A 25,227-nucleotide genomic window follows, 5' to 3' on the forward strand; every position below is an offset into this window, starting at 1 on the left:
ACGACACTTCCTTGCAGTGTGAAAGCACGGCGATTCCTAGCAGTGCGAAAGCACTGCGCTCTTACCTGCAGTGCGGAAGCACGGCGTCCAGGGCAGTGCGGAAGCACGGCAACTCGGCAGTGCGAAAGCAGCGCGTCCTTATTCTTGCAGTGTGACAGCACGGCGTTTCATTGCAGTGCGGAAGCACGGCGTTCCCTTGCAATGCGACTCGAGTTCTCAGAAACAGTTGAAGGTGTTATTCACCTTGTTTTTTTTTTATTTTTTTGTGTTACCCGCCCCTCCTGGCAGTGTGAGAGTACCGTGACTCTCACCTGCAGTGCGGAAGCACGGCATCCGGGGCAGTGTGGAAACACGGCGATTCGGCAGTGCGAAAGCACTGCGTCCCTTTTTATGCAGTGTGACAGCACGGCGTTCTATTGCAGTGCGAAAGCACGGCGGTTCCCAGCAGTGTGAAAACACCACAACTCTCACCTGCAGTGCGGAAGCACGGCGTCCAGGGCAGTGCGGAAGCACGGCGACTCGGCAGTGCGAAAGCACCACGTCCTTATTTTTGCAGTGCGACAGCACAGCGTTTCATTGCAGTGCGGAAGCACGGCGTTCCTTGCAATGCGACTCGAGTTCTCAGAAACAGTTGAAGGTGTCATTCACCTTGTTTTTTTTTTATTTTTTTGTGTTACCCGCCCCTCCTGGCAGTGTGAGAGTACCGTGACTCTCACCTGCAGTGTGGAAGCACGGCATCCGGGGCAGTGTGGAAACACGGCGATTCGGCAGGGCGAAAGCACTGCGTCCCTTTTTATGCAGTGCGAAAGCACAGCGTTTCCTTGCAGTCCGAAAGCACGGCGGTTCCCAGCAGTGTGAAAACACCGCGACTCTTACCTGCAGTGCAGAAGCACGGCGTCCAGGGCAGTGCGGAAGCACAGCGACTCGGCAGTGCGAAAGCACCACGTCCTTATTTTTGCAGTGCGACAGCACGGCGTTTCATTGCAGTGCGGAAGCACGGCGTTCCCTTGCAATGCGACTCGAGTTCTCAGATCCGGTCGGAGGTGTTGTTCACCTTGTTTTTTTTTGTGTTACCCGCCCCTCCTGGCAGTGCGAGAGCACCGCGACTCTCACCTGCAGTGGGGAAGCACGGCATCCGGGGCAGTGTGGAAACACGGCGATTCGGCAGTGCGAAAGCACTGCGTCCCTTTTTATGCAGTGCGAAAGCATGGCGTTTCCTTGCAGTGCGAAAGCACGGCAGTTCCCAGTAGTGTGAAAACACCGCGACTCTTACCTGCAGTGCGAAAGCGCGGCGTCCAGGGCAGTGCAGAAGCACGGCGACTCGGCAGTGCGAAAGCACCAAGTCCTTATTTTTGCAGTGTGACAGCACGGCGTTTCATTGCAGTGCGGAAGCACGGCGTTCCCTTGCAATACGACTCGAGTTCTCAGAACCGGTCGGAGGTGTTGTTCACCTTGTTTTTTTTTGTGTTACCCGCCCCTCCTGGCAGTGCGAGAGCACCGCGACTCTCACCTGCAGTGCGGAAACATGGCATCCGGGGCAGTGTGGAAACACGGCGATTCGGCAGTGCGAAAGCACTGCGTCCCTTTTTATGCAGTGCGAAAGCACGGCGTTTCCTTGCAGTGCGAAAGCACGGCGGTTCCCAGCAGTGTGAAAACACCGTGACTCTCACCTGCAGTGTGGAAGCACGGCGTCCAGGGCTGTGCAGAAGCATGGCGACTTGGCAGTGCGAAAGCACTGTGTCCGTATTTTTGCAGTGCGACAGCACGACGTTTCATTGCAGTGCGGGAGCATGGTGTCTCCTTGCAATGCGACTCGGGTACTCAGAACCGGTCTGAGGTGTTGTTCACCTCGTTTTTTTTTTTTGTGTTACCCGCCCCTCCTGGCAGTGCGAGAGCACCGCGACTGTCACCTGCAGTGCGGAAGCATGGTATCCGGGGCAGTGAGGAAACACGGCGATTCGGCAGTGCGAAAGCACTGCGTCATTTTTTATGCAGTGCGAAAGCACGGCGTTTCCTTGCAGTGCGAAAGCACAGCGGTTCCCAGCAGTGTGAAAACACCGCGACTCTTACCTGCAGTGCGAAAGCGCGGCGTCCAGGGCAGTGCAGAAGCACGGCGACTCGGCAGTGCGAAAGCACCAAGTCCTTATTTTTGCAGTGTGACAGCACGGCGTTTCATTGCAGTGCGGAAGCACGGCGTTCCCTTGCAATACGACTCGAGTTCTCAGAACCGGTCGGAGGTGTTGTTCACCTTGTTTTTTTTTGTGTTACCCGCCCCTCCTGGCAGTGCGAGAGCACCGCGACTCTCACCTGCAGTGCGGAAACACGGCATCCGGGGCAGTGTGGAAACACGGCGATTCGGCAGTGCGAAAGCACTGCGTCCCTTTTTATGCAGTGCGAAAGCACGGCGTTTCCTTGCAGTGCGAAAGCACGGCGGTTCCCAGCAGTGTGAAAACACCGCGACTCTCACCTGCAGTGTGGAAGCACGGCGTCCAGGGCTGTGCAGAAGCATGGCGACTTGGCAGTGCGAAAGCACTGCGTCCGTATTTTTGCAGTGCGACAGCACGACGTTTCATTGCAGTGCGGGAGCACGGTGTCTCCTTGCAATGCGACTCGGGTTCTCAGAACCGGTCTGAGGTGTTGTTCACCTCGTTTTTTTTTTTTGTGTTACCCGCCCCTCCTGGCAGTGCGAGAGCACCGCGACTCTCACCTGCAGTGCGGAAGCATGGTATCCGGGGCAGTGAGGAAACACGGCGATTCGGCAGTGCGAAAGCACTGCGTCATTTTTTATGCAGTGCGAAAGCACGGCGTTTCCTTGCAGTGCGAAAGCACAGCGGTTCCCAGCAGTGTGAAAACACCGCAACTCTCACCTGCAGTGCGGAAGCACGGCGTCCAGGGCAGTGCGGAAGCATGGCGACTTGGCAGTGCGAAAGCACCGCGTCCGTATTTTTGCAGTGCGACAGCATGGCGTTTCATTGCAGTGCGGGAGCACGGCGTTTCCTAGCAATGCGACTCGGGTTCTCAGAACTGGTCTGAGGTATTTTGTGTTACCCGTCCCTCCTGGCAGTGCGGGAGCACCGCGACTCTCACCTGCAGTGCGGAAGCACGGCATCCGGGGCAGTGTGGAAACATGGCGATTCGGCAGTGCGAAAGCACGGCGGTTCCTTGCAGTGCGAAAGCACGGCGGTTCCTAGCAGTGCGAAAGCACTGCGACTCTCACCTGATTCTCTCGACGCAACGTGTCGATTCCATTCTGAATCGAAAGAGGACCTCAAGTAAGGCTAGGGAAGGCCTTTGCGAGAGCTCTGAGACCGATCCGGACCCCAGGAGGACACCTGGTGCCCGTGGACTTAGACTCGGCGTTTGCGAGAGAAGTCCAGTGAACGGGCCCCCGCAATGTGTCGATTCCATTCTGAATCGAAAGAGGACCTCAAGTAAGGCTAGGGAAGGCCTTTGCGAGAGCTCCGCGACCGATCCGGACCCCAGGAGAACACCCGGTGCTCGAGGACTTAGACTTCGCGCCTGTGAGAGAAGTCCAGTGAGCGGGCCCCCGCAACGTGTCGATTCCATTCTGAATCGAAAGAGGACCTCAAGTAAGGCTAGGGAAGGCCTTTGCGAGAGCTCCGCGACCGATCCGGACCCCAGGAGAACACCCGGTGCTCGAGGACTTAGACTCCGCGTCTGCGAGTGAAGTCCAGCGAACGGGCCGCCGCAACGTACTGATTCCATACGGAATCGAAAGAGGACCTCTAGAAAGGCTAGGGAAGCCTTTGCGAGAGCTCCGCGACCGATCCGGACCCCAGGAGAACACCTGGTGCCCGACGATTAGGACTTGGGAAAGTCCAGAGCGCGAGCCGCCGCAACTTACTGATTCCATACGGAATCGAAAGAGAACCTCTAGAAAGGCTAAGGAAAGCCTTTGCTAGATCTCCGAGATTAATCCGGACCCCGGGAAGACACCCGGTGCCCGAGGACTAAGACTTAGTCCCGACACGAAGATCTTTTTCACGGCTGACACCGCAACGTTTCTACTCCCTTCATTCTGTGACCAACCCTGTTTGGCAGTGCGAAAGCACGGCCCCTCTTTCCTAAAAGAGGGAAACACTTCTCCAAAACACTCAAGACTCTGTTTCAACCCCCGACTCGAACGAGGGTGGTTGACGGACACCCCACCAAGACTCCCGTCCCCTGCTGCGGCCCACCCCAGTCGCCAACTGAGTTTAGCCGGCCCAGAGCGACACTGGGAACTCTAGTAGAGGAAGGTGTGGGCAAAAATCTACTCAGAACATGCACAGTGAATAGAAGTTTACTATCAAAGGTAACACCAAGATCCTTCATACTTTTGACACGCTGAATATTTTTGTTTGCAATTTTGTAACAAAACCCAAGAGTGTTAGTCTTCCTGGAGAAGTTCATGATGAATGTCTTTCCCACATTGATAGGCATAAAATTCCTCCTAGACCAATCCAAAGCCCGGTCAATGTTGTCTTGCAAGGATAAGGAGTCCTCTCTTGACTTGATTTTCTTGAAGATTTTAAGGTCATCAGCATACATCAGAACCTCACAGTCCAGAACTCCTACAATGTCATTCATAAAAATACTGAAGAGCAGTGGACCAAGATTGGAGCCCTGAGGAACCCCAGACGATGTTGTGAAGCTTCTGGAAGTGGCTCCTCTGAATCAGACACAAAATGTTCTATATTCAAGATATGATATGATCCAGCAAATAAGATCCTGATTGAACCCGATATCATAAAGCTTTCTGATCAGTACAGAATGGGGCATCTTGTCGAAGGCCTTCTCCAGATCCAAGTATACCACATCTACTTGCTCTTGATTCCCCACATATGGTCCAACATATGATAAGAAATTTGCCAAATTAGTGGTGGTAGATTTTTGTGGCATGAACCCATGTTGATAGTCGGTGATGGTAGTCTTTACATTGCTGAAAATATGCCTGTAGACAACTCTCTCAATTATTTTTGAGAAAGGGTTCAGAATAGAGATTGGTCTGAAATCTTTGATACTGTTGGATCTGGTCTTTCTAGGGATAGGTAAAACAACAGTGTTTCCAGACTCTTGGAAATATTCCCATTGGGAAACTGCTTTTGGCAATCGATGTCAGTACTGGAGAGATTAGATAACTCAAACCTTTTATAATAAATATTGGAATTCCATCATATCCTGGAGAAGAGTTTTTTAGGGCATAAATTTCCTTAAGAACTTCCTCCTCATTCACATCAGGTAATCCAAAAGATGATGAGCTGGGATTATCATTGACTGGAGTGCAATAAGCAGATGTTGAGATCTTTTTCTGATTTAAGGAGGAAAAGTAATTGCCAAAGTGCTCACAAATTTTGTGTGGTTCAGTCACATTCACCTCATCAACTGATATAGTGGATGGACAATTATTAGCCTTTGTCCTGTTGTCCCTTACATATTTCCAAAAGCATTACAGCTGGGCTTGCAGATATGTCTCTGTCTTTTGAGTCATAATAGATTTGTCTTGAAGTAATTGACCTTTCACCTGAGAGCAGAGAGTAGAATACTTTGAGTAATCTCTGTCAATATGATGACATAGATCATTATAAAAACATTCTATCGGAGGGAGAGAAGTCTCAGCGAATTTTTCATTGCAAGATATGTACAAATAGGGATATACTCCTTTTTTTAACAAGAGTTGCCTATGTTCGAGATCAGGGTCATTAAATACTGAAAACAGACGTTTGAACTTCGATTCCATATATGTACTATCTACCAAGTTGCGCACTAATACTTCTAAGGATACATTCATAAATTTTTATGAATCTAAAAACTTAATTTTTCCCACTGTCAATGTCAAAAATCTTTTAGATGTATTGGCGATACAGGAAATTTCTTTTTTACATTTTCCGAGAGCTTTTAGAATAAAATGACTGTCAAATCCGCTAAAATTATGGAAGTAACAGCTGATTGTATCATCAGTTCGAGTATTTAAATTACATGACACATGAGCAGCACACAAAAACTTTCCATTTTCATGTGCATGATGGCGTACCTTTGTGCCTGTTTCGGTAAAAACTTCATCGCAAATGCCACACTTATCAGCATTTTGAAATTTGCGTTGCTGATGCTCACTTAAATGCTCCATCAGAATTTCGCATTTTATATCCGCACTCAATAAATCGCCCAGTTCGATTATTTCCTTGAGAAATTTTTCCATGATCTTTTCATTGATATTACTCGATCTATAGAGTACTGGGCCATACATGATATTTCCATTCACATCAATTACAACAAAACAATACCCACATGGAATATGATGCGCCGTTTTCATGGTGTAACTTCTGGTGATAGGTACATCCTCACAATCAGATTTGTTACCGTGCATATTCACAACAAATGTTTCCAAATCCGTGTAGATTGTATACTTTTCCTTCAAAGTCGAACCGAGTTTTTTAAATTTGATTGTCTCACCTCATTTTGGGTACGAAGTTCTCTGAGACTGGAACTTTGAACAAAGCTCTAGATGTCTCATCAAATTTGCTTTCCCATCCTGGTTTACTGTTTTGTCTGATGTAAATCTGTGGAAACAGAAATTACAAACATCTACTTGTGCTTCAGCTTTTGAAAGGTGGAAAAGAAGACATGACAATCCATTTTTACCGTTCGCGGTGTTAATTAAACAAAAATGTGTTTTTCCTGCATCGCCTTTCAACATTAAAAGATTAATTTGGTATTTACGCGTACAGAATATGCTTGTTCGATAGGGGAAAAACTTTTTGTTGTCATTCGTGATAACATGAATTGCAATGTCTGTATTAAGAATTTCAAATTTCTTTATGTCGCAATCGGTGGTTGGAAATTAACTCGGCGAGTGTTCAGCCTGTGAGCAAATTTGCTCAAATATTTCACCGTTAATTTCAAATTATTTGGTTTCTGGTGAAAATAGGCTAGAACACTCCACAGAAAACACTTTTTATCAGAATGATTTTTGACATTGATAACACATTTCTTATTCTTGATGAACTGGGGTGTTTGAATATAACTGCTTGTGTATATTGGATTATACCTAATCACATTTACATCAAGTGAGTCAATCTTCTTCAACACCCACCCACTCCCAAATCCAACAAAGTTATCGAATGAACTTAAAATTTTCCTAACCACTAACATAAAATGTTCATTCAATTCATCATAACTCTCCAAGACGTTCAAGCCTATGGCTGAGTAGCTATATAGATTCACAATGGATGAAACAGCTTCAGATTCCTCTGATTCTAAAACTACCATCTTATACAATAATAAATTTAATACTAAGAACCATTTCACATTTCCTTCGAAACGTGCAGCATGTTCTCTTATTATCTCAAAAACACGAGCTTTTGAGTTTTCAAGCACATTTTCAATGTCAGGTGCTACGTTTTCGAAGGAAATGCAATGGCGAATTGCAAGCAAACTCACGCCTCTAACCCTGCGTTCTCTGCTGTGCTCCATCTCTGCTACTAGCGGGATGCTGAAAACAAACAAAGAATATATTACTATTGCATAGAATTAGATATGAAAACAAGTAAACATTAATCTAAAAATCAGTTGTGATTTGACAAGCTGCAAGTACAGTGCAAAAATGTTATCTCAGGATCAGATTTTCATGTACGAACAATTGAGGTTATTAACATTTGATAATCGTTGGAAATTAGAATCGAGTCTGTTGTCACCTCAAAATATGGCTGAACAGGGTTTTAAATTTGTGCGAGCACCTGACGTTGTTCAATGTGTGTTTTGTTCAGTATATTATTTAGAAAATTGGTTGTCAACAGACGATCCTAGTAAGGAACATGAGCGATGCAGTCCAAATTGGGGATGGCGCAAAGAAGATAATATTTCATGTGAAGAGGAGAATTTCGATAATAATATTCTACGACAATATGAAGAACGAGTTTTAACTTTCCATTGTCCAGAACCATTCAAGCTCTCGGTATTTATTAATAGAGCAGACTATTTTGCAATAAATGAATATTTTTTACATGAAAAATCATATCTGCAATGTGTATATTGCAAATATATTATTGAAAATCCTTATGAAAAAGTGACACATGTTCCATTTTGTATTTATATAAAAAGATGAGCTATAATGGAAAAGAAAAGATGAATGTTGAAGAAGAAGATGCTGTGGGAAAACAAGCTGGATATTGTACAATATGCACTTTGTTGTAAAAGTAATTCCTAATCAGAATGGAGATATTAGTGATTTGTTAGGAATAAGTGCATTGTAGTATTAATTTATCAGGAAAGAAGTAAGTTCTGAAGAAATCATGATTAGAAAAATAAAGTAAAAAAATTGTATCATACTTACATGCAATGAATGATGTGATGTGCTGTACTGTATCTCTCTCTGGTTACACTCCAACTCTCAGACTAGTTCTTCATATGTTTTTCCTCCTCAAAGACTGGAGTGATTATGCAGTACTGCACACTCGAACTCTGTGAAATCAACGAACATAATGAAAATCACAATAATATTGAGAAGAAATTTAGCAAATCAACATGTGATGTTGATTGAAAATTAATGAGGAGATTTGATATCACATTGCTCTCACATTCGAAATATTGTTATTCGAGATATTATATCTGGAACTGAGAAATTTTATATTAGTGCATTGTGAGAATTTGATATATTTTTTTCTCTGAATGCACCTTGCTGTACCTGTTAGAATGCTTTTGTATGTCAAGGATGTGATAAGCGGGAAAATGCACTATCTCTCACTCAACCTAAAACAGAGAGAGAGAAATGGATGAGCATATAAGTAGCGCTTATTGGATTTGCCAGCTGCATTCGAGTACTAGTCACGTTCCTGTTTCACATATGCTCGTCATCATGGACTCATCATCTACACATCAGGAGTACATTCTTACAGATACTCCTCCTCAACAAAGCACTTCCTTCCCATCCTACTGGGCAGCGCAAGCTGCACAGCAGAAGAAGAAGATGCTTCCAGCAACCACTACCACTGCTGCTCCCACTGCTGCATCCAACTGCGAGGACTCACCACTGAAGAGCCGTGGTGTCTTTGTGGAGAGGGGGTTGAGCAGTGAGGAAATCATTGTACCGGACACTTCGCCATCTCATCTGGAGTGAGCACCGAGACGTGTGCCGCTCACGATGATTTCCAACAAGCAACAGGGGAAGAGAAAGCTGCACTTTCTGGAGGAGGAGGATGAGGAAACCAACTTTGTACCCTCAAAGGTTAGTTATTTCAAATATTATTAACTTGTAATGTGAACAGATAATTTTAAATCTTTATATGTTGTCATTAATTTGTTGAAAGCTTTCTACTAAAAGCTTGCTACTATCTGATAAATTTCTTACTTTACTGAGAAAAACTAATTTCCAATAGATCTGTTCACATTACATGTATTCACATTGTGATATTAAATGATTAGAGTTCAATTTATTGTGAGAAATTGATGAATCTGATTAGATTTGAAAGACAATTTCAAACAAGAATTATTTCTTGATAACGAATTGTAATATAGGAAATGAAACTATTCAACTTTAGAGTTCAGTTAAAAATTTAATAAGATGTATATTTGAGTTCATGAATATGATGATTACATTGAAATTGATATGTTCATTTGAATTGAGCAACTTCTATGTTGTTTTATGAAATCAAGAAATATAATTATTTGAAGTGATTAGGTTGAATGCATGCTACTATCTAATAAATTTCTCACTTTACTGAGAAAAACTAATTCCCAATAGATGTCTTTGTATTACATGCATTCACAATGTGATATTAAATGATTAGAGTTCAGAATTGAATAAGATGTATATATTTTGAATTGATGAATATTATAATGATTACTTTTTGAAATTGAACTGATCAAGCTTACTAGTTGAATTGATTAGACTTCCATCAAATATTGAATAATATGAATATTTTGATTCCATGATCATTATTATGCACTGATAATACATATTATTTAAATCATGCTATGAAATTATTTGTACTAATCATGCATGCATACTATTTTTTGCTATGAAATAATAGAATATAATTGAAGTGATGTGTTGAGAAAATTAATTACTGATTCAGTTGATAGTTATTTGTTGCAATGTACATTGAAAGAGCTTGCTTTTAATTTGATGTATGCATTTGATGCATCACTATTGGATTCTGCAATATGAAGCAAGGAATATTATTTATTCAAATCATTTCAATCAATAACTTATATTACTCACTTTGTGTAGAGAATGTCTTGTCAATCTGATGATATCAAGTTGAGATCATTCAGAATAACACAACAGTAATTTGCTATTAACCTTCCGGCAGTCGCGCTGTTGTAAAAAGTACAACAGTGTCAGTTTTTTTACTACACAAAACTATATATATATGACAATAATCTGTTGATCACAAGTAGTTGATAATCTGAAACAAATTATAATAAGTTACTAATCATAGATTTATTTTTATTTAACAGAAACAACGTGCATATGAAGCTGAGAACTCCTCCATCGCTCTGCTACTAGAGGAGGTGGCGCGGGATGATGATGATCACGATGATTTTGTTTCAATCATCAATAGACCGTCAGCTAAACTGTGGATGCCTCTCCACGAGCTGGCGGAAGATGTCCCGCATAATATTATCTCTGTTTGTGAAGAAACAAACTACCATGGGAGAAGAATCATTCTAAAAATAAACATCGCATCTACAAAGAAAATCACTGAGGTATATCTACCTCAGAGATTTTCATCCATAATTTCACCAATAAAAGTTGTCAAATTCAATGCCAATTGTATAAATTTAGCAATAGTGGTGAAGCATGTCACTGCTACATGGACTGACATTAAGATTGTTGAAATTTAACAATCTTATTGTCATACCATGTTGCAGTGAGATGCTTTACAAGTAGTAGTAGTAGTAGTAGTATATAATGTAAATATTGTAGTGATTAATAATAAATTGTAATATTGTTTTTAATTCTCACCTGTTTGTTGTGTCAAAGAAGATGTAGAATAGTACACTGTTCACGCAAGAATAGATCCTCTTGTAACTGAGCACTCAATGAATGTAGAATAGTACACTGTTCATGCAAGAATAGTAATGCTCTTGTTACTATGCAGTCAATGAGTGTACGGTCACAAGAGAAGCTATTTTATAGTTGCTGCTGCATGCACGCGCATGCACCACATGTTAGTCTCAACCTTGTTGCGGCATTCTCTTCCATCTGTTAGTGCTATACACTCACTATAGATATTGCAATCCATTTTTATCAGTATGCTTACAACACTTGAAGGGAGAAGTTGCGCAATGAAGATAATCGTATGAAGAATTTTATTTGTTCTTCTCTTTATAATATGTTGTGTGAATATGCTATTACTTTTCCATATTGCTTTGAAAAAATATGATTCAATGCAAAATGATAGTAAGAGAATATTGGAATCTATACAAAATGTACGAAATAAGATTAGGGATTAGGAAACACCTCAATTGATGCAGGAATCACTGCTAGTAAGAAATCATACATTATCTTATATCAAATCATGTGTCAATTCATCAGATGCTTCTCTCGATGTTAGTCTAAGACATTGGTATAGATTCATGATTGATGAACGTTCAATTCTTTGCAATTTCTACAAAACTTACAACATACTTAACAAGTGTGTTAATAAGACACTTGATGATAGAAAATTGTATTCCCTATTGATTAAAACATACCAACTTTGTAGTAATATATAAAGCACTTAGTGAGACAATTTCTTTGTCTCTCGATTGAGGTTAAGTGTGATTAATTAACCTCAGTCGATGTTCAACTATTGAGTTGAAAGGTAATGAAAAATGGTATGTAGAAGAAAGTTATCTTCTAGGAAACGAGGGAGAGGAATCTTGAGTTCGGCTAGCAAAATTGTCAAAGGTATAGTGGGTACTGCTGGGGACATTACATCAACTATTATAAATAAATTGATAAATGCCTCACCGGAAACCCACGTCCCTGGCTATCAGTGGTGCGGACCTGGCACCAAGGTTGAAGAAAGGTTAAAGAGAGGTGATCAAGGTATAAATTCATTAGATAGAGTCTGTAAGGTACATGATATAGCATACACTCAAAATAGTGATAATAAGTTGCAAGCGATTGCAGACAGAGCTCTTGCAAATGCTGCATGGGAGATATTCAAAAATCCAAAAACATCTCTTAGTGAAAAAGCACTTAGTTATCTTGTAAAAACGTGATGAAAGCTGAAGCAGCGTTTGGCGGTGGTTTGAGAAACAAGAAGAAGAAGAAGGGCACAAGTGTTAGGAAAACTCATAGCATGTCGGTAAGGAAAAAAACTATTGCTCAGTTGAAACAGCATATTGCAGGTAGAGGTTACTATTTGAAACCGTACCCCCCAATCTCAACTGGTGGTTGTATTTTGATTGGCCCCAACCCCTCCTCCTCCTCCTCATCACTATATGGTGTAAGTTTATTCCCAAAGAAAAAAAGTAAAAAAGGAGTTAAAAAACGTAGAAAGACAAAGAAAGTGAAAAAATGAATATCAATAGTGAATTATCTAATCACAATCTAATAAAATGGTGTAAATTATTACAAATTCCCCTACGAGGTGTATACATAATAGATACATTACCTAATAAAATTCTAAAAAATGAGAATTGTATTGTTAATTCAGACACTCAATCTGGACATGGTACACACTGGGTTGGTTATAAGAAACGGGGATCAAATGTTTACTGTTTTGATCCAATTGGTAATTTACAACCACCTTATGAATTGAATAATTATTGGAAAAAAGAAACAGGTGTGAATATTTTTTACAATGTTGAGCACATGCAACCATTACATACAAATATATGTGGACACCTTATGCTCTTGTTTTTTGCAAACCAGTTGTAATCCAGTATTTGTACCGAAAACATATAAGATGGTTGTTATTACATTACGATCTAGATCAAGTGACCTCTATGAACATTTGCAAGAAATTCTCGATTCGGATAAAAATAAAGAATGGGAAATTGGATTGATTAATTTCTGTACTTACAATAGCATTGCAAATGTTATAAAAGGTAAAAATTCTAGCTTCAAATATGGTGATAAATTAATTGATCTTGATATGGGTGCGTATGAAGTTGATGACATTATATTAGCTTTAAAGACTAAATTGGATAGTGACGAAAAGAAACTTAATATAAGAGCTAACATGAACACTATGAAGCTCGAAATTCGTTCTGATAAGCCTATTGACTTTACATCATCTACTTCAATAGGAAAAATGCTTGGTTTTGATAATGTTATATTACAACCGAATAAATGGTATCATTCTCAGCATTTAGTTAGCATAACAAATATTGACTCTATTGTAGTTGAGTGCAATATAGCCTGTAAAAGTTACTCTAATGGCAAACAGAAACATATTATATACAAGTTTTTACCTAGAGTACCTAGTGGGTATTTGATAAATGAAACACCTAATCCGATAATCTATATGTCTTTAAACACACATAGAATTCAAAGCATTAATGTAAAGGTAACCGATCAAGAAGGATCGTTTATTGATTTCCGGGGAGATATAATTACAATTAGACTTCACATTTGTGAAAAACAAAGAACTTGAAATGGGATTCCTCGTTTTCAAACCTCACACTAGCATTTGCTCACAGAAGCTCATTAGAGACTCGAACGTGATAGAGTCAACACCTAAAAAGCTACGTGCTATATCACCAAAAAGCACGAGAATATTGGAAAAGTTGGAATTTATAGTGGATTGGCGTCATGTACGGCGCAGCAATTAGTGAAATTCTCGATGTTGGATCTCAACTCGAGTTCTATAATGATATTACTAAATTTCAGTTCCATACTCATACAGTATATTCGGGTCAAGAAATTAAACCCTCAGATGAAGCTCGCATCCATGTGGCTTCTATGGATCAGTACAGTCTTCTATGTAAATCATTCATATTTATTGAGGGGGAGGTGAAGTGTACAAAACCAGCTGCGAAGGCCGGGGATGATCTGATAGAAGCTAAGTATATATTATCCAGTAACCTCATTGGAAATCTCTTTGATGAAATTCAATATGAATTGGCTGGACAACAAATTTCTAAATCAAGACTAATTGGATTAACATCAATAATTGAAGCTATACTAGTGAAAAATATGTTTGATAAAAACACATATCACTTGGCTGGGTTTGATAGAGCAGGATATACACTAAGAGATAATACGTTTACATTCTGTGTACCTCTTAAATTAGTTTGACCATTTTTTGAAGACTTTCAAAGAATAATTTTAAACTTGAAACAAGAACTTGTATTATTAAGATCACCAACAGATCTCAATTGCATCGAGTCTACAGAAGCAACAAACGTTAATATAAAAATAACAAAGCTTCAATGGAGAATTCCCTATATTACTTTAGAAGATCATGTGAGGTTGAAATTTTTGAGATTGCTTGATGCTGATACACCGCTGAAGCTGAGCTTTCGTCATTGGGAGATTTCAGAATTACCAAATTTACAAAATAGCACTGTTCATTCTTGGGCAGTAAAAACTGCATCCCATCTCGACACACCAAAGTATGTTGTTTTAGTGTTTCAGACAGATCATAAGAATAAAATTAATAAATCAGTCTCAGAATTTGATAGTTGTAATCTTCAGAATGCAAAGGCCCACTTGAACTCCGACTATTTTCCTTATGAAAACCTCCTTGGTAAACAACAATTGATGTACCATATGTTTTTGGATTTTGCGTCGGCGTACTATAACCATAGTATCAATAGTGAGCTTGGAACAGAGATTGATTTTGACACTTTTTGTACTAAAACACCCCTGATTGACTGTTCACATCAATCTCCTGATTTGAAATCCTCCACAGATATTAGAATAGATATGGAATTTAAGGAAGCTGTGCCCCCAAATACTGCATTCCACTTATTGCATTTTAATCAGTGATCATATCATGGAGTACACTCCTCTTACTTCCATGGTGATGGAAGTTCAGTAATTTCTCGATAGAGCACAAACTATATAAGTATTGCATTTTTCAAATTTTACTCATTTGAGGTTTCAGCTTTGATCAGTTAACATCTACAATGTCTTCTAACTCTGAGAAGAAAACACACTCTATCGGGATACAGTGTGATCTTGATGAGGAGGAGGAAGACAGCATCTACTATGACTCAAGATGTAGTACACCTATAATGTCTCCTAATTCTGAGAAGAAAACACAATCTATAGGGATACAGTGTGATCTTGATACTGAGCAAGACTTCTTCTACTATCACTCAAGATGTAGTACACCTAAACCACAGGAGGAGGAGGAGGAGGAGGAGGAGAACAGAGGACAAAGGAGGATGAAGGAGGAGGAGAACAGAGGACAAAGGAGGACGATGGAGGAGGAGGAGGAGGAGAAAACAGAGCTTGTCATCGAACAGAAGGAAGAAACTCTCTCCTGTAAAAATTCGCAACAGTCGACATGCATTGGTTCAAGGGAAATTGTAATCAAATTATCGTGAAAGAAATCAGAATCATAGATCAGGTAAATAGCTTTGTTGTGTTGCATTCCAAGTCGCCATTTGCAAAGTCGGAATTGAATGCTAAATTGCGTAAGCAAGCAACATGGGCAGAGAACAATTATCACAAAATATGCTGGGAAGATGGTCATTTTATTTATACAGACAAATTATTGATATCTTATCTTGAAGGATATGATAAAATCTACACAAAAGGTACAGAGAAAGCTAAGTTTCTTAGAAGGTTACACAAAAGCGTATGTTGTTTACTGGATGAAATTGAGAAACCAAATTTTAACTACTTTACAAGTTCATGGTGTTATAATGCCTGTCAAATTCATCATCACAATCCAAGTAGGCGATGTGCCCTCTTTGCCGCTCTTCATTATAATTCATTGATAATGAAAAATATGGACTTGTCTCCAAATTTCATGTGTGAAAACAATAGAATGCTTAGCATGAAGAAATGTCAATTCTATTCAAATACAGAAAATAAAAACTTTGCAAGATATGGCTTTTTCTATAACGGACAAGAAATTCAATATGTTTATTGTATGCATGCATTGAGATATCATACTGCTCGCGTATGTTGCATTGGTGGGAAGGCACATGAGCCATTTAATTTCTCTATATTAGTACTGACATATGTATAGTTTCTTCATTCACTCATCATGGACCCGTGCAAGTGGATGCAAGCTGATAGTGAATTGGAAATGAGGTTAGAACAGTGTATTGATTGGTATGATGCTTGTGAAATTGCAATTAAACATTCAACTCATGAAAATCATCAGTTGGTGAAACAACTAAAAGACATTTTCTTAAACACAGTGAATTTGAACTATATAAATGATTATCTATGCTATTACTGACCCCATAAACTGTCTGTGAGTGAACTAATAAAAATTGAAGAGGAAGTGATGAACAATTGTAGTGAATTATCTAAATAAATTTCCAGTGTATACTTGATTGTTTTCATTTCCATTGTACCTGCAATGTCTAGGTTTAATCGTTCAGTAACGCTTTGTTAGTTGAGCTGTAAAGATCTCACATGCATTGAAGCTCAATTCTATTTATAGAAGTGTGTAGTATAGTGTGCAGATACAAGTTCATTCAAATAGTTTCTTATCACGTTTTACCTGTACATACACTCAACTGAAAAATATGGTTGATTGTTATAGCTTTTCAAAGTTCAAGAAACTATCACGTCTCTTGATGTCAATTTCATTCAATGAATTTGATCTAATTGCAAAGAATATTAAATTTTCAATGGGTGATGAGGTGAGCGATCTTGCATTAACAAAAACAGAAAATCTCCACTTTCCAATTTTATCTGAAATTTTTCAATTACTCGATATACTAGAAACCAGACATTTGCATTATGGTTGTTCAAATAATAATGAATCATTAGCTATTGTTAATAATTCTAATGATCTCTGGAAATGCTTATATGACATTGCCGATAAAAAATGTAAAAGATCATAGATCACTCTTAAAGTCGCAAAAAAAACGCTTAAAAAACCGCATTATGTATCTACTTGAGACCACAAAGTGTCTTCCTTCTGGGAAGTATGAAGCTGCTTTACCATTCAAAGTTCAAAATGTAAAGTTAGGTGACAATCGCCTGTCCACTATGAGAAAATACTTTTCTCTTGAAGAACGTTTAACATTAACCATCCTTCAACTGAAGAAGATTTGACTGAATTTCAACTCAACTGCATGATGTACGGTATGACCTCCTCTAGCTTCCTTGCACAACGCACCATGCTTCAATTAGCAAACGACTATGAATCAAAATTTCCACTTGCTGTTCATTCCTTAAGACAATACATGTATGTGGATGACATAGTAGCTGGTGCACCTAATATACCAGAAGCCAAACTATTGATCTCTTAATTGAATGATCTGATGGGAAAAGGAGAAATGCAGTTGAGAAAGTGGGCATCCAACATATCAGAAGTAATTGATGATTTCCCAGATGATTCTTGGAAAACCCTTTAGCATTTTCCGACTCAACACAGAATATCAAGGTGCTTGGCTTCTGTTGGAGTCCATCCTCTGACAATTTCTCATATGTGGTGACTCCATTTAGTGAAAAACCAACTAAACGTTCAATATTGTCTTATATTACAAAATTATTTGATCCACTAGGATTACTTGCTCCCATTATATTTACATTCAAGTATTTTTTAAAATTGATTTGGTTGGCCAATTTAAGTTGAGATGACCCATTAAATAATGATTTGCTTCGTCAATGGAACAGTATCTCTAATTCAATGTTACTCCTTACAAATGTTCAAGTGCCTCGCCACATTGATACCACCTTCATAAATGTTTCTCTACTTGGATTTTGTGATGCGTCAGAAAAGGGGTATGGTGCATGTATCTTCACATAGCATCCAATGATCGATTCATTTCCATGGATCTGGTAATGGCAAAAACAAGGATATCTCCTGTCAAAGTGAACACCATTCCTAGACTAGAACTATGAGGGGCTCTGCTTCTTGCAAAATTACATAAAAATTTATTATCTGCTTTTTGAAAGTGCATCTCTCGTTTATATTTGTACACTGAGGCAAAACTAGTATTGACTTGGTTGAAAACTCCTGCCCATAAACTCAAAATTTTTGTAAGTAATCGATTTATACAAATACTTGACTTATCTTCACCAGAAAATTGGTCACATGTCACAACAGATCATAACCCAGCAGATTTGGCCTCTAGAGGACTTGCCTCAAAGGTTATAATTGGAAATAAAATTTGGTGGAATGGACATCCGTCCTTTCATGTTGTTCCTGAAAGTTTGCCAATTTCAAAGGTTGATTTGGTGGAAGACAAAAGTGAACTGAAACCACAGGCTTCAGTCCTTACCACTGTGTTGAGAGAGAAATCTTGTATACTTGAATGTGTAGAAATACACTCTAATTTTCATAAAGTTGTTCGCATTTTTGTCCACTGTCTACATTTTATTAATAATTGTAAAACAAAACGTCAAGAATCAGGTTATAATCTTCAAAGCCATAGAGCAAAGCCGGTCGAAAATATTGTGTCACCACCTTCTGTCATCGAATGTCGTCTCTCATTATCAGTCATAGTGAAGGACACTCAACAATTCTATTTCCATGGAGTTATCTCATTATTGTCACAGGATAAGCCACCACCTCCAAATTTGTCTTCACTAACACCGTTTCTCGACGAAAATGGTTTGATCAGGGTGGGTGGTAGACTCGGATAGTCTAACCTCAAGTACAGTAGTAAACATCCTATGTTACTTCCAAAATGTTGTCATTTGAGTCATTTGAGTAGAATTATTTGTCGCCAAATTCATACTGAAAATTTGCATGTTGGTCCACATACCACTCAGTCGTTGATAGCGCAAAAATTCTGGATCATTTCAGTGCGCAATCTTGTAAGAAGTTGCATTAATCATTGTGTAGAATGCACTCATATGCGAGCAACACCTCATCAGCCTATTATGGTAGATCTCCCTGAATTTCGAGTAAATCAGTTTGCTGCCTTCACGCATGTTGGAGTTGATATGGCTGGTCCATTCACCACTAAATCCAGTCCACTCAGAAATGCTAAGCAGTATAAGGGCTACTTAGCTCTTTTCATTTGTCTGACCATTAAGGCTGTACACTTGGAGTATGTTTCTGAACTCACAACTGCAGCTTTCCTCACCGCTTTTGACAGATTTGTATCAAGAAAAGGTCTTCCTTCTGATATGTATTCTGATAATGGTCTCAATTTTGTTGGAGCCTCCCATCACTTATGTGAAGTTTTTGAATTTTTACAAGAAAATCGAAATGAAATCGATGATAACTTCATACAAAGAGAAATTACATGGCACTTCTTACCACCAGGTTGTCCTACATTTGGTGGAATGTGGGAGAGTGATATTAAATCAGCAAAAACACTGATAAAAAACCAAATTGGAGAAAAACCCCTCACCATGGAAGAGTATTCAACTATTCTCACACGGGTTGAGGCTATATTGAATAGCCATCCAATTCTGGATTTATCACCAGATCCTTCTTAAAATGTATTGTATCTAACACCGGGTCATTTTATATCTGCTCGTCCATTACTCCAAGCTCCTGAATTTCCTCTTGATGAGAAGATTCCAATCAATCAACGTTGGAGTCATCTAAAACAGATTGTGCAAGCATTTTGGAAAAAGTGATCCAAAGAATACCTCCACTTGATGATCCAAAGAAACAAGTGGAAGAAGTTCACAGAAGAAATCAAACCGGGACAACTAGTGCTGATTCAAAATATGAATATGCCTCCCTCTGTTTGGCCACTGGCCAAAGTTGAAAATGTACATCCCGGCATTGATAAGGTGATAAGAGTAGTATTGCTCCGCACCTCAACTGGAATTATCAAACGAGCTGTTAATCGTCTGATAATACCCCCCATTGAATAATCTTCTCTCTTCAAGTGTAAATAAATCTTCGTTGAATGTGTTTTCTTCGAAGATACTCATCTTCATGGAATGTTTCACTCATCTTTTTTTTATATAAACTTGAGTCTCTTCTTCACTTCGTTTGTGCTACATATCATTCATATTCTACAAACTCTTTATCTTAAAATGAACCTTGTTCATTTTATGTGGGCGGTATGGTTAGAATTCTCATAAACTTTAAGTGCATGTATTGACTATTGACTCAAGCAGTACCTACCCCCTCCTCACCCTTCCACCTTTTTGTGACGTTCTTCCAGAGTTCCAGTCAGTTGACATTCTGATGTCATCGGTTCATGTTGATTGCTCGCTCAATCGCTCTTTCAGGTAAAACCTCATTTTAAATATTGTTTTGAAAGTTACAATTTCATTCTTGAAAGTAAACTCTCGGTCCTCCATCATAAACCCGCTTAACAAACATGATACACAAGACACGGATAGATTAAAAACACTTGAAAACTTACATTTAAACGAGAATTTTCGGGAGATGGGCCCCCTTTGTCAATCAACCAGAAAGTGAAATGAAAGACAGCAATGAAATACTTCCTGGTTGATTGACAAAGGGGGCCCAGATCCCCGAAAATTCTCATTTAAATGTAGGTTTTCAAGTGTTTTTAATCTATTTGTGTCATGTGTATCCTGTTTATATCTATATTATAAAAATTTTAAGTGTTTTCTTTATATATATATATAAGACACTTTAAAGTTTGTTATATTAATTAAAAAAGGAGACACAAGACATAAATAGATTGAAAACACTTAGAAACTTACATTAGAAACGGAAATTTTCGGAAACTGAGTTGTTTCCTTCCTCAACCGAGCAGTGAGTGGGTAGCCTACAGTCAAACTGGAAAATCATTCTTAACACAACAAACACATCACAAAAGCCAGACACTTCTCCGGCAATTCCATTCACCCAGCAGCGCCAGGCCGAACACATGGAAGAAGGAGATTCAGATTCAGATTCAGATTCCTTCATTAATGTGTTTAACAAAACATAATTCAACTTATGTTCTAGCTTTAAAAATAAATACCAGTAGTGGTAAAATGACATGGTGAATCATATTAAACCAATGAGATTCTACAATAATATTGAGCAGGAAAATGATGAAAAATGCAAAAGTTAAGGTACTACTGTAATGTTTTAACATGAAACAGTGAAGTTTGGACCTTAAGAAGTCCATTCTCAGAGAGGGTATCAAGGATACCCTCCCCTTCAGCACTCAACCGTAAAAAAAATAAAGTTAAAAATTCAAATGGAATATTATGTCTAAGCGAAAAAAAAAATAAGACTGAAAATATCAATAAGTAAAAACCAAATCATAGAAATGATAAATCATTCAGAGTTGAATCAATTAACAGAGAAAAGTAAATAATAAGAAGGATAAAAATAAAGAAAAAGTTAATTCCCAATAATTGGAAAGTCGATATGATATAATAATTGGAATAATGAGAGAGTGAAAGTTATTATTAGAAAAGAGATTTGTTGATTTAAATCCAAAAATAATGTTAATAACAATGGGAAATTATTGTACAGAACAGATTAGTTTATGTATATAACAAGATAATATGATTATGAAAGTTCATGGAGAAATAATAATAATTATTCTAATTAGGGAATTATGAAGGGGAAATTATAATACAAAAGAGAGGGTAAGGGATAGAGAATGAGGTTGCTAAGATCCACTGGAGGAAGAGTTTGAATAAGAAACAATCTTATGCTTAATTTATGCACTAAACTTATGCACATTTTTTATGCTAAATATAAATGAATGGAATAAAAAGAGGAAACCCATCATTTTTACTTGGGAGTGGGGGGAAATGATTATAACGGATAAGAATAGGGATTAAGGAAGGTTTAATTGAATGTCATGCTGCTTTAGGGTTGGACAGTTTCAGTCATTTTTTCTAAAAGATAATGTCTCAATGTATAGGTTAAGCCCGCTCGACTCTCTATGGACATAATTTGATTTGGGAGTGCATTCCATGCACGACAACTGCTAACAAGGAAGGATTTAGTATAAATAGTTGTTCAATGATTTGGAATTCTTAGAGTATTTTCACCTGTTCTAGTGTGGGAAGCATCAATTCTCCTACCTTTAGAAACAAATTTAAAATCGTTTTTGAATTAGATTGGTTCACCATATTTTAAAATATCCCTAACAAGCTTGATTATAAGAAGCATTCTCTGATCAGGTAACTTTAAAGTTGAACTTTCAATATGGGCTTGAGTGATTCGTTCATGGCATTTGAAAACCTGAGGCAATAGTCTTGACATCGCTGAAGTTTATCATTTAAGGTTATTTGCATATCATCGAGCACAGAATTACAATACATAAGATGTGGGAATATGAGTGATTTGACTAGTAACAATCTATTTTTTCTGGGAAGAATATCTTGCATCATCTTTAATGAATGCATGGCAGAGAATATGAATTTACAAGTCTTATTAATTAGATCAGACCAGTCAAGATTTTTGTTTATAATAATTCCAAGGTTTCTAACTGAATCACAGTAAGCTACTTCGACACCATCAACATTAATTTTGTTGAGTGAGTTTAAATCGATGTTGTTCACTAGTCTTGAATATCCAATTATTATGGGCTGAGTTTTTATAGGGTTGAGTTTTAGTCTGTTCTTCTTTGTCCATTGTACTATTAAAATTATATTGTGATTCATTTTATTTACTGTTTCATTAATTTTAGTGATTGGGCAGCTTGCATAAATTTGAAGGTCATCAGCATAAGTATGGAAACTAAAAAATTTGATGACAGAGGGTAGGTCATTCGCATAAAGAGTGAAGAGTAGTGGGCCTAAGATAGAACCTTGAGGGACGCCATGGTTAACATTTAACCAATTAGACCCATTATTCTTGACAGAGATACATTGCTTTCTACCTGAGAGATGGGATTTGAACCATGCAAGGGTTTGATAACTAAACCCAAGAATAGCTAGTTTGTTCAACAGAATTTCATGATCTACAGTGTCGAATGCTTTTGAGAAGTCAAACAGACAGGGGACAGTACACTCTCTTTGATCCATAGCTAACCTAATATCATCGGTGACACGCAAGAGAGTGGTTTCAGTAGAAAAAGATTTTCTGAATCCAGATTGGAAATTATGTACTTTCCTATTTGCTTCGAGAAACTCTACAACTTGTGAATGAACAATTCTTTCAAGTATCTTGGACAGAGCGGGTGAAATACTAATTGGTCTGAAATCTTCAACTATATTGGGAGAGTATGACTTTGTTCAGTGGATGTACTAGAGCAAGCTTCCAATTTTCAGGAAATTCGTTGTTTTCAAGGGACTTGTTAAAAATAAATGTTATGGTGGGCAACACTGCAAACAACATTTTTTCAATAAATTTAATTGGTTTGTTATCCACCCCCATTGCATTGCTGTGACTACGTTGTATGGTTGAGAATGGTACCCAGATATGATCTGCTGATAGTGCTTGGAGACTGGAATGCCCAGATTGGTAAGGAGGACTTTCTGAGAACAGTTGCAGGCAAGCATACACTGCATGAAGAGACCAAAGGTGATGGAATTAGACTCTGTGAGTTTGTAATGGCAAACAATATGATTGTGAGCAGTACTTGCTCCATAAGAAAGAATATACACATGGGAACCTGGACATCTCAGGTTCCTCCATCAGCAGAAATAGTCACACAAACCGATCATATTTTGATATCTAGAAGACATGCCTCATCAATATTAAATGTCAGATCTCAAAGAGGGCCAAACTGTGACTCCGACCACTTTCTTGTCTCAGCCAAATTAAGAGAGAGACTTTCAAGAGTGAAAAATGGAAGTGGTGCAAGGAGACGTGTGATTGACATAGAAAAGCTAAAAAATCATGACTATGCAGAGGGGTATAGAACAGAGCTTGAAAGGCTCATACCGGATGGTCTGAATGAAGTTGATGATGAAAAGGATGTTCAAGAGCTGTGGGATAATTCAAAGAAAACAATCAATGATGTTGCCAATGAAAGCCTTGGTGAAAGGAGAAGAGGGAGAAATGATGAATGATATGATGAGGAGTGTGAGGAAGCCATATAAAAGAAAAATGAGGATAGGAAAATGATGGTCCAGAGAAACACAAGAAGAAACCGCACCAAGTATTGTGAGAGTAGGAAAGCAGCCAACAAAATATGTAGGAGAAAGAAAAGAGAATATATGAAGAGGCTCATCAATAATATAGAAATAATGAATGAACAAAATGAAAGCAGGAAATTCTATCAGGCAGTCAAAAGAATGAAAAAAGGTTTCCAGCCTAATTTAATAGCCTGTAAAAGCCGTGATGGAAAAGTACTAGGAGAAGAAAATGATATAATGGATAGATGGTGTAACATATTTAATTTGGATTGATAAATAAAAATCCCTAGTTGAAATATTTATAGGTCTAAGTAAAGTAATTGGCTAATATCGCCAAAGAGATAGCGTAAAGATTAGATAATATCAGACGTCCTGGCTAAACTGTACAACAGCCTAAGAGGAATGGAAATAAATTTTGCTACTATTTCATATTATAAAAAATATTGAAAATTGAGGTTAGGCATAAACATTTAGTGATCGGCAACCTAATGATCGACCAAGCCATACAACGTAGAATCTGACCAAACACCTTGGCAGAAATTTATTGTGGCAAAACAGTATGCAATTTGAGGAACTAAAAGTCTCACGTGGCTAATTATTGTGTAACCGCCCTTGATGGGGGTTGGAGATGTCTTATTACTACTTCAAAGGAGTCATGGGAACTGGATAGACAACAACATGGTATTACCTAAAGAATTTCTCATTTATTAGGCTATGACAATTACTTGAAATTCAAAGAATGAAATATGCAGTACATTTTATCCAAATATTATTCCTTCACAAACTACCTTCCAATATGATTCTGCTAACTAGAAATTTACTACAATAATGATTTTATTAATTAGGGTCTCGGCCGGGTGAAAATGTTTTATAAGGAGCTAGAAATTTTGGCACTTACCCACAGCTATCACTCCCACCATAATCCCAAACCACAGGACTCTCACGTATATCATAATGCGGAAAAATAACTTAACTTTTTGCAATATGGTTTGGATTTTGATCCGCTCGATACCTCGGTTGTTTAACGACTGGAAGCTTTCCGTCCGGAAAACTTCCCCCTCTCCACGTCAGTGTGCCAGAAGGCCTAACTGCTGCTAGTGGAAGAGTCGGTTCTCATGAGATTCGGCAAGCGGGTACTTGCCAGGTCTGCAGTATTCCTCTGTGAAAATATCTACAGGCTACCA

At 38.7% G+C, this 25,227-nt stretch overlaps 1 protein-coding gene across 1 annotated transcript; it reads left to right on the top strand.

Moving 5' to 3' along the window:
- The first annotated feature begins 9,084 nt into the window (after window positions 1–9,084).
- Window positions 9,085–10,870, top strand: LOC120349904. The gene is made up of 2 exons (XM_039421333.1): window positions 9,085–9,223; window positions 10,459–10,870. Exons 1-2 carry the CDS (start codon window positions 9,140–9,142, stop codon window positions 10,843–10,845), a joined length of 471 nt encoding a protein of 156 aa, XP_039277267.1. The 5' UTR covers window positions 9,085–9,139; the 3' UTR covers window positions 10,846–10,870.
- The last annotated feature ends 14,357 nt before the right edge of the window (window positions 10,871–25,227 follow it).

Source organism: Nilaparvata lugens, chromosome 2, assembly GCF_014356525.2.
Source record: "Nilaparvata lugens isolate BPH chromosome 2, ASM1435652v1, whole genome shotgun sequence".
Classification (NCBI taxonomy): Eukaryota; Metazoa; Arthropoda; class Insecta; order Hemiptera; family Delphacidae; genus Nilaparvata; species Nilaparvata lugens.

Coding starts and splice junctions, on each gene's coding strand:
- LOC120349904 (XM_039421333.1), top strand. CDS start 9,140: ATGATTTCCAACAAGCAACAGGGGAAGAGAAAGCTGCACTTTCTGGAG. Junction 9,224..10,458: donor CCAACTTTGTACCCTCAAAG/GTTAGTTATTTC, acceptor TTTATTTAACAG/AAACAACGTGCATATGAAGC.